Source organism: Lissotriton helveticus, chromosome 2_1 (assembly GCF_964261635.1).
Source record: "Lissotriton helveticus chromosome 2_1, aLisHel1.1, whole genome shotgun sequence".
Lineage (NCBI taxonomy): Eukaryota > Metazoa > Chordata > Amphibia > Caudata > Salamandridae > Lissotriton > Lissotriton helveticus.
Window position 1 is genome coordinate 191,089,155 of NC_136059.1, and position 14,485 is coordinate 191,103,639.

At 45.7% G+C, this 14,485-nt stretch overlaps 1 protein-coding gene across 1 annotated transcript in view; it reads left to right on the plus strand.

Annotated features, from left to right (window-relative positions):
* Nucleotides 1–326: 326 nt before the first annotated feature.
* The window catches only part of LOC144817844 (BOS complex subunit NCLN-like), a 273,806-nt gene continuing 259,647 nt past the window's right edge, over nt 327–14,485 (plus strand). The window contains exons 1-2 of the mRNA XM_078674705.1: nt 327–361; nt 10,436–10,617. Coding sequence (XP_078530831.1) covers nt 10,507–10,617 — 111 coding nt within the window. The 5' untranslated portion in view covers nt 327–361; nt 10,436–10,506. The remainder of the gene's footprint in view (nt 362–10,435; nt 10,618–14,485) is intronic.

Genomic DNA, 14,485 nt, shown 5'->3' on the forward strand with positions numbered 1-14,485 from the left:
GCATGTGTTTTAAATATTTAAATGTGATTCTTTTTTTTCTATGAAAATTGACCCACTCTATGGGTTTGTAGCGTATTGGTTGGCTGGTATAGGCTTTAGGGAGTACTTTCTGGGTAAATTTAGTTTTAAGCGACTGTTATCGCAGCCGTTTCGGGCTCATGCTCCGCTGCGGTAACGATTATAGAGCACAGACCTGTGTTTTTGCGTGGCTTCCTTTGTTCGCGCCTGGACGATCGCGTGTTGTCTCTTGAAACGTGCCTACGGAACAGGATTGTTCCTCGGAGGTGTCCGTAATGGCAAACGTGACGTCATTACACATGTGTATGTCACATAGGGGCCATTTTGGAAAAGGAAGACATCGGTATGAATAAAATTGAATTAAAGATAACGATTGCAATTTTGGAAAAGGTAGTGGCGATCTTTATCTCCGGCCAACTGTCAAACAGCGGATTCATAGCATTTTGACAGTCTGCACATTAGGAAGAAGAGCGGTAGTGTGGAAGTTAACAAAAAAAAATACAGAGGAGGAGAGAGTTGATTTTTTGGGTATTAACAGGAAGTGATTTAAATGTAATAGAGATAAATTGCTGAAATAAATATTCATTAATTGGAAATTGAAGAGATAAATATTTGAAATTAGTTTAGAGGGCGAATCTTCTGGTGGGGGATGCTCTTTTGAGGAAGTTAAAGCAGGAAGAAGTAAGGACCACAGTAAAGGAGCTTTAGAGAGTGTTTTAAAGAGGAAAAGAAAGGCTGTTTGTGGAATTTTCAGATGTTGAATTTTGTTGGTCAGTAGATGAAGATGAAGGAAGTAAAGACAGAGGTTTTGGATAAAGGAGAAGAAAAACTAAAAATGTTGAAGTTGGTATCAGATTTCTGACAAAAGAGAAAGCTGTGCCAAGCTCCACAAATGATGAGGGTGTCAAATGCGGCACGAAAGATGGTGTCCTTAGTGGCACAAAGGAAATTGAGGGTGTTCATGGAGATGAATTTAATCAGGAATTTGGAGAAAATGATGATGAGTTCATTTTAGATGATTACATTGATGATGGGACATGGATTTGTACAAAGTAGAGAAGGAAAGGAAGGAAAAGGGATTGTTAAAGATCCTCAAGGAGAGTATATGTTAAGTCCTGAAATGATAAGGCATCCCAGAAGTGCTAACTGGTGGCCACTTCCAAATGTGGCAAATTTTGATAAGCTTTGGGTTGGGAGACCATTAGAGAAGTAGGTCAGGGCGGAATACTCTTGGCAAGTTGTTGAGAACAAAGCTTGTGTAATGACTGATGTGGATCCTACTTTACTCAGTTTCTTGTTAAAAATGTGTCCAGATCCAATAAAAGGATTAGAGAGGGCACTTAAGCAGAGTCAGGATCGTTTGCTGGATGTGTTGGGGCCATTAGCCCGAATTTTTGACATGGCTGAGTAAGCAAAGATGAAGTCTGTGCAGGTAGACAACGAGTTGTTGTGTGGGTGGTCGCAGAGAGCAGGATGTTTCCTCAGAAACGCTAATGCAGCAATTATGGCTGAGTACCAAGGTGGTCCTGATGAGGATAAATCTCAAGTTGGGAGATTTAGCCAAAAAAGAGCCTTCGGAGGACCCTAAGGGTTATTTGTTTGGTGAAGGATTGGTTAAGGGGGTAGGTAAGTATGTAAAACACACAAGATGATGGATGGAATGTTGCACAATGACAAAACATTCACTCCCAATCACAGATCTGGGTTTAATCCATCGTTATTTTGCTCTCCAAGCCACCACAGTTCAGACATGGCCATATGCAAATCAGTCTTGACCCTGTGCCTCATGGTAACAGTCCAGCCCGAACTGCCAAGGCTTGTCTTCCCTGGACCGGAATGAAGCATCCTAGGACCGGTTTCTGGCTATCAGCCGTCTTCAGCCAGGATAGCTTGACTCCAGTGGCTTACTGAGCACGGGACCCACGTCTGGGCATACCCTTCCCACATAGGGTGAACAGCAAAACACACAAGATGATGGACGGAATGTTGCACAATGGAAAAAAACATTCACCCCCAGTCACAGATCTGGGTTTAATCCATCGTTATTTTGCTCTCCAAGCCACCCCAGTTCAGACATGGCCATATGCAAATAAGTCTTGACCCTGTGCCTCATGGGAACAGTTCAGCCCGAACTGCCAAGCCTTGTCTTCCCTGGACCGGAATAAAGCATCCTAGGACCGGTTTCTGGTCATCAGCCGTCTTCAGCCAGGATAGCTTGACTCCAGTGGCTTAGTGAGCATGGGACCCACGTCTGGGCATACCCTTCCCACATAGGTGAACAGCAAAACACCCAAGATGATGGACGGAATGTTGCACAATGGCAAAACATTCACCCCCAGTCACAGATTTGGGTTTAATCCATTGTTATTGTGCTCTCCAAGCCACCCCAGTATAGACATGGCCATATGCAAATCAGTCTTGACCCTGTGCCTCATGGGAAAAGTCCAGCCCGAACTGCCAAGCCTTGTCTTCCCTGGACCGGAATCAAACATCCTAGGACCGGTTTCTGGCTATCAGCCGTTCAGGGTTATTTGTTTGGGAAGGATTGGTTAAGGGGGTAGGGAAGTATGTATCCACCTTCTCCAGTTTAGACCAGTCTCAATACTCTCTGAGAAGAGTGTTTGATCGGGCCGGGGCAAGGGGTTGTTTCCCTGGCCGATCATATACAAGGTCCCAGGACCAATACCAGGGACGTGGTACATTCAGAGGTTTTCAGTCCACAACTGGGTTTTATCTCCAGAGGGAAAGAACAAGACAGCCAGTCGAGAGGAAGAGAGCAGTTTGCTCAAGGAGTTCATGGTAAGGTTGAAGACAACTTTTGGTTCTTCCCCAAAAAAGGTAGAGGGAAGATTAAGGTGGTTTGTGAACAATTGGAAAATGTTAAAAAAGGTCTGTGGGTACTTCTCGCAGTTCAAGTGTATGTTTTAGAATTCAGAAAGGATCCAAGGCAGATGGGGGAACCAAGGCAGCTAGTCTTTCAAGAGGAGCTACATAATTTAGTGCAATAGGAAGAGCAAGAGATGTGACAAAAAGGAGCTATAGAAAGAGTATCAGAGGAAGATCGGGGTATGTGAGTACAATCTTTTTGGTAAGAAAGAAGGACTAGGGTTGGAGGCCCGTAATAAATTTGAGAGAATTGAATCAGTTTCTCATTTACAGGTATTTCAAGATGGAGAGGATCCATCTATTGAGGGATATCTTGCAGGAGAACGATTAAAGAATGTGTTTTTTTATAATTTCAATAGTGAAGGAGAGTCGCAGGTTTCTGCAGTTCAGGTGGTTAGGAGTTCTGTATCAGTTTGCAGGCCTTCCATTTGGGTTGGCATCAGCACCTCGGTGTTTTACGAAGGTTTTGCGACCAGTGGCGAAATTTCTCATGGAGAGAGTTATAGGAATGATCATCTATGTAGATGATTTTTTAATTATTGCTCAGAGTCGGGAGGAATTGAAAGAACTGCAAGTGGCTGTATATCTTTTGGAAGGACTGGGGTTTTTGATCAACCGGTAAAAGTCAGTTCTGGTTCCCAGTCAGCTTTTGGAGTTTTTTGGTTTCATGCTGAACACAAAGGAGACAATTTTGAGTCTACCGGAAAAAAGGTGGTGAAGATAACGTCAGAAGTGAAAGGTCTGATGAAGAAGCAGTCTTTTACTTTAAGGGCTCTAGTGATTGGTTTGTTCTCTTCTTCAATTCAGGCAGTTTTCCCTGATATGCTTCATTACAGAGCTTTACAGAGGTTAAAGGCGGAAGCTTTGTGGAAAGGCTTGTGGTATGGAGATCAGGAATTTGTCTCAGAGGAGGCTTGAGAGGAATTAATATGTTGGTTGGACAATCTGGAGGCCTGGAATGGGCATACAATATTTTGAGCATGTCCAGATTTTGTGTTAGCAAAAGATGCAAGTCTTTTTGTTGGGGTGTTTGTTTGTAGAATCCCGAGACTGGTGGGAGATGGTCTTGGGAGGAGACTTCAGAGCATATACATGGTTTGGAAAAGAAACCAGGTCTTTTTGCTTTGTAAAGTTTTGGGAAAAAGTTGAGGAACTTCAATGTTTTGCTGAAGGTGGACAATGTTTCAGTGGTTCGGTATTTAAACAACTTGGAAGAAAGCAGGTTGAAGAATTTGACTCAGATTGCGAAGCAGATTTGGAGTTATTGTCTAGAACAAAAGATTGGGTTGCAGACAGAGTATTTCCCAGGCCAGAAAAATTTAATGCAGACTGGAATTCCAGATATCTCAGGGACTACAGTGATTGGAAGCTAAATGTTCAAATTTTCCGGAGAATATTTCAAGTTTGGGGACCTCTAGAGTTGGATCTGTTTGCATGAAGACTAACACTTCAATTAATCTAGTATTACAGTTGGAGACCTGATCCTCTAGCAAAGGAGTTGGATGCTTATCAGCAGGTTTGGAGGAAGGTACGGGTGTATGCATTTCACTCGTTTGCAGTGAGGGTATTGTTGATGGTGAGGAGGCAGAGCTGTCAAGTAATTCTTGTGCCCTGGAAACCAAGCCTGTCCTGCCTTTTTGGGCTGTTGGAATTGGCAATAGAGGAACCCTTTTTAATTCCAGATTCAGAGGACGCACTATTAGGGCCAGAAAGGATTTTACATCCCTTGGTCAGGTAAGGGGCTTTGAGCCTTCTTGTTTGGAAGATTTCAGGGAAGGAGTGCAAATCGCAGGACTTTCGCAACAGGCTAACAAGCTAGTCAGGGAGTCTTGGGCACCAGAGACAAGGAAGAGATATGATGGCGCTTGGAAAAAATGGGTGTATTGGTGCCTGGAAAGGGTTTTGGATCCAGTGGAAGCATCTACCATAGAATTTTCAAATTTTATATCAGCTTTGTTTGAATAAGGTTTAAGTTACAGAATTATAAATTGTTACAGGTCTGCTGTTGCAGCGGATCATGATTTGGTAGGAGGAATTTCTATAGGTAAAGATCCTTTGGTTTATAGAGTGATGTATGGTATTAGGTTACAGAGACCTCCTAAGCCTAGATACAGTTGTGTGTAGGATGTGAGTTTACTTCTTTGTTTATTTGAAAGATGGCCGATGAATAGGCTTTTAAATTTGAAACAATTATCAGGGAAATTGGCAACTTTGTTATGTTTAATTCTTTCAGGAGGGTTTCGGATGAAGAGTGTTGGAGGTTGGAAATAGATTTTATAATCCAGACGGGGTAATTTTTTAGATCACTAGGAGAGCAAAGACCATGTCTTCTATATTCTACCCAAGGTTTCATGACCGTCCTAAATTGGGTGTGGTGAGATGTATAAGAGAATATGAGAATAGGATGGAGGAGTGCAGAAGGGATGGAGATATTCAGCTGTTGATTTCATATGTAAAACCTTTCAGGCGAGTAACTATGGCAACTATTGCCCGTTGGGTGAGGTCTTGCATGTTTGAAGCGGGTATTGATCTAGAAAGGTTTGGAGCACATGCAGTGAGAGGTGCTATGACGAGTAAGGTGTTCGCGTCTGGTGGACAGTTGAAGCTTTGACCATTTTATAGCGCCGAGCCTCGCCTTCTGATCTGCATTTTAGCGCGACTTTGTATGATTGTAGCTGCTGCCGATTGCATATTTTGTATAGCGTGCTGGCTTGACTTTGTGCATTACTGGTATTTAATTGAGCTTTGTGATTATTGAACTCTGCCCCCGTTTCACTTTCCATTCTCCATTTTGTTTGTTGTGCATTCCCCTGGCCCGCCTACCCTCCCCGCTACCGCCTCCCAGCTGCCCCTCCCACCCACGAATAGAGAGCTCACCTCCTCCTCGTCGAAGTTGTGACCGTCTGGATCTCATCCAAAGCGGTCGCTCCCCCCACGCTCCCTGGCCTCAGACTCGGCCGTGATCCTCGTGTGAAGCTCCTCAGCTGAACCGCACTGGTGTGCTGAGTCCGGTATCGTAGGCTTTTAAACCTAGCGCTTTGACCATTTTATAGCGCCGAGCCTCGCCTTCTGATCTGCATTTTAGCGCGACTTTGTATGATTGTAGCTGCTGCCGATTGCATATTTTGTATAGCGTGCTGGCTTGACTTTGTGCATTACTGGTATTTAATTGAGCTTTGGGATTATTGAACTCTGCCCCCGTTTCACTTTTCATTCTCCATTTTGTTTGTTGTGCATTCCCCTGGCCCGCCTACCCTCCCCGCTACCGCCTCCCAGCTGCCCCTCCCACACTCCGCCCCCTCCACTATCCATTTATGACAGATGCCTCAACGCGCAGCGGCCGCGCCGAAGGTGCGCCAAAGGTAAGCCCGTCTACGCCCGTCCACGCCTGGACCGCGCCCAGCGCCAGACCCCCTGGTCCCCGCAATGCCCAGCCCACCCGCATTACATACGCCTCATCCACCCTCCTAGCACTTAACCCGGGCATACTCCCTGACTGTGCCCAAGCTTCACCGGGACACACCCATGGACCCTTCACATGCCACTCCTGCAAGTTTGACTGCACCAAGACCCCCACCAATTCCTCAAACACCAAACAGAGATCCGACACTAACCACCTACAATGCATCCTGCTCAACACCCGCTCGGTCCACAGACACGCCATCGACCTTTGGAATCTACTAGACACCATCTCTCCAGACGTCGCCTTCCTAACAGAAACATGGATGAACGCCTCTTCAGCTCCAGACATCACAATAGCCATACGGACGGCTACAAGATCATCCGAAAAGACCGCATCAACCAAACAGGAGGAGGCATCGCCATCGTCCATAAGAACACCATCCGCATCACGACCAGCTCCAACGATCACCTCGCAGCCGTCGAACACCTTCACTTCCAGATCCACACCGACACCAAGACCACACTCAGAGGCACACTCCTCTACAGGCCACCAGGACCCCGTGCACAATTCAATGAAGACATCACTGACTTCATCACCCCACACGCCCTCCCCTCCGAGGACTACATTCTACTGGGAGACCTCAATTTTCACCTGGAAAATAACAACGACAGCAACACCACCACCCTTCTGGACAATCCCGCCAACATCGGACTCAAACAACTAGTAAACACCCCCACCCACCACGCAGGACACACACTCGACTCTATCTTCACCTCCAGCAAACACATCTTCTTCAGTCACACCACAGCTCTCCATTGGACGGACCACAGCTGCGTTCACTTTGTCTACAAAAAGACCACTACCCACAAGAACCCTCAACGTACTCTGCGAAGAAACTGAAACAAAATCACCATCGACCAGATCTCCACATCGCTTCTTCAAAACCCCCCTGCCTATTCATCGAACCCTAACCAAGCAGCCATTAACCTCACACAATGGCTTACCAACAGCGCCGACAACCTAGCACCCTTGAAAAAACGTCAAATCAAACTAGGCAGCAAAAACGCCCCCTGGTTCAACGATGAGCTTAAGAAATCCAAGAAACTCTGTCGCTCCCTTGAGAAGGCCTGGAAAAAAGACCCAAACACTAGCACCAAGGACGCCTTCAAAAACGCCACCCGTATACACCACCATCTGATCCGGACAGCCAAGAAAGCCGCATTCAAAGACAGACTAGACAACAACGCCCACAATAGCAAGGAATTATCCAACATCGTCAAAGAATTTACCAACCCCACTGCCAACTCCAACGACATCACTCCCTCTCATACCCTTTGCGACTCCTTAGCTTTGTTCTTCCACGACAAAATCGCAAACATCCACAACAGCTTCGACAACCAACCCGGAGACCAACACACCCAACCTTCTGCCGAACCTTCACCCCCCTTGAACATCCTTTATGACTGGAACCCAATCTCCACCGAGGACACCATCCACCTGATGAACTCCATCCACTCAGGATCCCCCACAGACCCATGTCCTCACCACATCTTCAACAAAGCAGACTCCATCATAGCACCACACCTCCGAGACGTCATCAACTCCTCCTTCAACTCCGCCACCTTCCCGGAAAGCTGGAAACACGCCGAACTCAGCGCCCTCCTGAAAAAACCCACAGCTGACCCCACCGAACTCAAAAACTACCGCCCCATCTCGCTCCTACCATTCCCGGCCAAAGTCATTGAGAAAGCCGTCAACAACCAGCTCGCCGCCTTCCTCGAAACCAACAAATCCCTCGACTCCTCACAGTCCGGCTTCCGAGCCAAACACAGCACTGAGACCACTCTTATCGCAGCAACAGATGACATTCGATCACTACTGGACAACGGAGACACAGTCGCCCTCATCCTCCTCGACCTCTCCGCAGGCTTCGACACAGTCTGCCACAGCACCCTTATACAACGCCTCAACAACATCGGAATCCAAGGAACTACACTAGACTGGATCACCTCGTTCCTTGCCAGAAGAACTCAGAGAGTCCGCCTCCCACCGTTCAAGTCAGAAGCCACCGAAGTCATTTACGGCGTGCCACAAGGATCCTCTCTTAGCCCCACCCTCTTCAACGTATACATGAGCCCCCTCGCGACCATCGCACGCCAACACAACCTCAACATCATCTCCTAAGCCGATGACACTCAACTGATCCTCTCACTCACCAAAGACCCTAACACCGCCAAAACCAACCTACATGAAGGAATGAAAGAAGTAGCAGAGTGGATGAAGCACAGCTGTCTTAAACTGAATTCAGACAAAACAGAAGTACTCATCTTAGGCACTGCCCCCTCCGCCTGGGACGACTCTTGGTGGCCAGTGGCCCTAGGAAAAGCACCCATCCCAACGGACCACGCACGGAACCTGGGCGTCATCCTGGACTCTTCACTCTCGATGACCAGACAAGTCAACGCCGTTTCATCATCTTGCTTCAACATTCTTCGCATGCTCAAAAAAACATTTCGCTGGATCCCCACCGAAACTAGAAAAACGGTCACCCACGCACTGATTACAAGTCGCCTGGACTACGGAAACACCCTATACGCCGGTACCACCGCAAAACGTCAGAAAAAACTCCAACGCATCCAAAACGCTTCAGCCAGACTCATACTAGACATCCCGCTTAAAGTCCACATTTCTGGTCACCTGAAAGACCTCCACTGGCTCCCTGTCAATAAGAGGATAACATTCCGCCTCCTCACCCACGCACACAAAGCACTTTACGAACTTGGACCCGATTGCCTCAACACGCGACTTTCCTTCTACACCCCCTCCCGCCAATTACGCTCTTCCAACCAAGCCCTTGCTGCTGTTCCACGCATCAACAAAACCACCATGGGAGGAAGATCCTTCTCCTACCTGGCGGCTAAAACCTGGAACTCCATTCCCATTCACCTCCGCCTCACTCAAAACCACCTAGCCTTCAGAAAGCAACTTAAAACCTGGATATTCGACAAATAATTACCCAACCTTCCTCAAGCGCCTTGAGTCCCTCTGGGTATGTAGCGCGCTATATAAATTATTTGACTTTTTTGACTTTTTTTCATGTAGCTGACTGGTCGAATACTCATGTGCTTGGGAGGTATTATTTGAAGCCAATGGAACATGTATTGTCTGTGGTATTAACAATAATTTTGAACATGCATAATGCTAGCCTCCAGTCGTGACATGAAGTGTATATTCTCCAAGTAGGTTAAGAGAGAATCTGGATTTCATTAAAGACCCGGAGGCTAGCATTATCCCTCTGTCCCTCCCAGGTGAGTATTTGGGGACGAGAGGAGTAAGTAGGAAGACTGTGTTCTGTAGAGGGTCTGATTTGCAGTACGTGATGTTAGAAGAGCATGTTATATTGTTTGTCATGTGTTGTTTTATTTCAGACAGCCAATAGAAAAAGAGGAAAAGAAGATGAGTGTATTTTGTTCTTCTGTGAAGGAAATATTATGAGTTATGGGACCCGAGCAGTTTAAAAGAGGAAGATGGCTGCCGTGATGGGAGTAAAATTGGCTTATGGACAGTGTAATTCTGGAATTGTTGGGATGTTGGTGATGTTTGATTTAGAGGGCTGCAAGGAGCTGGCAATAAAAGATATATGCATAATGCTAGCCTCCGTGTCTTTATTGAAATCCAGATTCCCCCTTCACCTACTTGGAGGATTTACATTCTCCACAGAACGGATTTTAAGATTGTTTTATATACATTTCTATTGGCCTTGATTAATGCACTGCCAAATCCAATAGCTCGGCCTTCAAGAGTCAAGAGTACTGACTGTGCCAATACCGATTTCTCTACCTCTCTCCTCCATCACGCTTCAACTGCTTATAAGATGCTATCTACAGCACCCCTTTCTATCCTACTGATATCCCTGATGCTGACTGCTGTCTCTCCCACGTACAACAAATTACTATTCCCCTATTATACATACAAAGCTCATGGAGCATTTTCAACCAGTCCTTCTTCCTACAAAACCCATTAAAGCCTGGTCTTCTCCTTCAATGGGCAATAGCTTGGCACACTTTTTTCTTGTGAATGAATGCATTATTACTATGGCTTAATCATGGCTGGTTGGCTCGCCCACAGGATGTAGGAACGCTCTGGTGCATGCCGAGAGCCGGACACTGGACGCTGACCTGCTAACGCGCCGCTGCGTGATGATGAGGCTGGAGGACTTCACGCGTAAGCGATACCAGGAGGTTCTAGCCCAATCAGCAGGGGGAGTACTGATGCTGGTTCCCCAGAATGTTTCTGAGGCTTTACATCAGGTAAGCAGTGCACTTAAAATTATTTACTTTAATTGTACAGAATTGTATGTAGCGCTGATACATCAGCTTTGTCTCTTCAGAATGCTAGATTTATTTATTTACTTATGCATTTATTAATGGCAGACATTATCATCAGGGACACCAGAATGCTTTATAATACACCAAAATATGTTTACAGAGCGCTAGATTTATTTAGGCATTTATATAGTGCAGGCAGGGAAAGGAGTATGTTAGAAAGCACTACAAGATGTCACGTATACTGTAAAATAATGTTGACTTTAGGATGAAACTAGTAGGTTGACAATGATCCTCTGATGGAACATGTAGCATATTTTGCCATGACTCTTGTGATCATCTCTAAAAAATAAATATAAATCATCTTCAGTGCCCTTCTAAACGAAGATCTCCCATCACTTCCCCACCGGCTCGCCTCCCACTTTCCACACTTACTTAAACACATATTATTATTTTCGATTGAGAATTTGAGACCCGTAACGTTACATCGGACTACTGTTTCTAATGGTGTATTAAAATATATTTATGAATATGTATGCTCACGTAAGGCCATTAGACAATCTGGCGCAAGGCAGAATCGATGGCGTGGAATAAGCCCCCATCATAATGCGAGGCTGAAGATATAATTTCATACCCTCACCTCTGAATATTTCTTGTCTATACTGCAAACCCTTATTGTAAAACCCTGGATTACTATAAACTCTATAATTGTGATTTGTTTTTACATATTGATTGTAAGCTCACAATAAGCTGCCACAATGATATTGTTGGATTCTAAACCTTTTTTTACATTTGTTTATGAAAATCCTGTGAGGTCCTCTAACCCCCTCCTGCGCCTTGTTCGCCACCAATTCAAAACCACAAACACAGAAACATAAAATGCAAACACAATATGTACACTGTGGATTTCAGTGCTTATATTAGAGATGCCCATATTGTGTGTTTATAGCTAGGAACCTTAACTGCTGTTTGTGCTTAGGGTCTATTCTAAGGGGAGCTGATATGGGTAAATACTACTAAATGTCCTGCCTGATTTAAGCGATAAATGTAACCTCTACAATTACTAGCTGAGCAGAGTAGATTTGCCGTATGGAATTCCATAGTGTGAAGTAGAATCCATGTGTGGAATTCCATAGTGCGGAGTAGAAACCATGTGTGGCATTCCATAGTGCGGAGTAGAATCCATGTGTGGAATTCCATAGTGCGGAGGAGGATCCATGTGTGGAATTCCATAGTGCGGAGTAGGATCCATGTGTGGAATTCCATAGTGCGGAGTAGGATCCATAGTGGAATTCCATAGTACGGAGTAGAATCCATGTGTGGAATTTCAAAGTGCGGAGTAGGATCCATGTGTGGAATTCCATAGTGCGGAGTAGGATCCATGTGTGGAATTCCATAGTGCGGAGCAGGATCCATAGTGGAATTCCATAGTACGGAGTAGAATCCATGTGTGGAATTCCATTGTGCGGAGTAGGATCCATGTGTGGAATTCCATAGTGCGGAGTAGGATCCATGTGTGGAATTCCATAGTACGGAGTAGGATCCATGTGTGGAATTCAATAGTGCGGAGTAGGATCCATATGTGGAATTCCATAGTACGGAGTAGAATCCATGTGTGGAATTCCATAGTGCGGAGTAGGATCCATGTGTGGAATTCCATATGCGGAGTAGGATACATGTGTGGAATTCCATAGTGCAAAGTAGGATCCATGTGTGGGATTACATAGTGCAAAGTAGGATCCATGTGTGGAATTCCATAGTACGGAGTAGAATCCATGTGTGGAATTTCAAAGTGCGGAGTCGGATCCATGTGTAGAATTCCATAGTGCGGAGTAGGATCCATGTGTGGAATTCCATAGTGCGGAGCAGGATCCATAGTGGAATTCCATAGTACGGAGTAGAATCCATGTGTGGAATTCCATTGTGCGGAGTAGGATCCATGTGTGGAATTCCATAGTGCGGAGTAGGATCCATGCGTGGAATTCCATAGTACGGAGTAGGATCCATGTGTGGAATTCAATAGTGCGGAGTAGGATCCATATGTGGAATTCCATAGTACGGAGTAGAATCCATGTGTGGAATTCCATAGTGCGGAGTAGGATCCATGTGTGGAATTCCATATGCGGAGTAGGATCCATGTGTGGAATTCCATAGTGCAAAGTAGGATCCATGTGTGGGATTACATAGTGCAAAGTAGGATCCATGTGTGGAATTCCGCTACACTTGGTCTTGAGTGGTCTGTTGATTTTGGCGCCTGTATTTACTGGGTACAGAAACAAATGACTCAATTTTACCAATTGTCTGGAAAACTGGCCTTGGCGATGGGCTACAATGAAGTCCAGCCCCATTCGCTGGCCCCTGCCAGAACTTCTTTCACGGCACAGGGGAGCTTTGACAAGCAGTGCTCTTTTTCACTCTCCCAACATCCCCCCCTTCCCCCCCTGCACCATCTGCCCCGCACTAGCCCTCCCGGCTCACATTAATCACCTGTTTCGAGCAGGTGGTCAAAATGAGCAGTAATCCCCAGGGAAAATAAATACCCTGAGGAATTCTTCATAGTAAAAAAGTCTACACAAGTATTACCCATCCCATGGAGATTGACTTGTAATTTCGAGGTACTGTTGTTTATGGGGCTGAGTAACTATCTTATCAGTACTGTCCAAATGGTAATTGGAGTTCTAGGTAGTATTGCCAGGGCTGGGGAGAATTCCGCAATTATTGCTCCAGGGCATTTTTTTATACTCCAGGGAAACTCACATCTACCCCTGCAAACACTCCTTACATTTAAACTTAGCAGAATAGATACTTAGTTCAGTTGAGCACCAACCAGTCATCTTTTTAGGTAAAGAGATTTTGGAGGCCCCTGTCTGTCGCAACTTTTAATTTTATTACCCATTCTCTGCTAATTCAAGCCCTATGCGCCTACCAACACTGAATTCAGTTTTAAAGGGGACCCTTTGGACTGTGGGGGCCCTGAGGCAATTTCCCACTTTGCACATGCCTTAAAACATCTCTGTCGAGCACAGCGAAAGGAGAGACGAGCTAAATGTTTGGCCCTGTGTTTCTTAATTTTATTATGCCCCATTTTCTAAATCACAGGAGATCTGTGTTCCAAGATACTAGTGAAACTCAGAAGTGGTATTTCATATCATGCTGTTGTCAGGTCCTTGAATAATCCAAATGTCTATTATGCTTCCTTTTGTACCTGAAAGATGCCTCAGTGAAGAAGACAGTACTACAGGGCTTTCCCTAAGAAAGGTGTTCTGACCAAATCCACCCATTCAACTGAACAGAGCAGCAAAGTAAACGATGGTCAGCAGTAAAACCAGAGTCATTTTATCTGAGTGTGAGCGTTCAGGCACAGTTTAAGACCCCTTCACCTGTCAAAGATGGAACGTGCACACCTCCAGCAAGATAGCACCAACGCCAAAGGCAAGCCCGTCTGCACGTGTCCATGCCTGGACTGCGTCGAATGCCAGGAATCCTGGCTCTTTTACCCTGTGGAGCTACACCACCACCGAACTTCGAGCCCTGGATCCCGGATGCCTGAACAACCACTACTGCCATACATCCCCCAAGCACCATCAGAGGTCCGTTCTCTGGCCAACACTGGCGCTTCACCTGCACCACTGAAACAACCAATAACATCATAGACACCGCAAACTCGACTGCGCCCACCACGCCGACCGAGACTACCATGACAAAACTCCAGTGCATTCTACTCAACACTTGATCACTCGGCAAACACGCCATAGAGATCTGGGGCACAATCTAATCCCTCACCCTGGATGTCATCTTCCTCACAGAGACCTGGCTGATACCCGCCTCCTCACCAGACATTGCCATCACTATC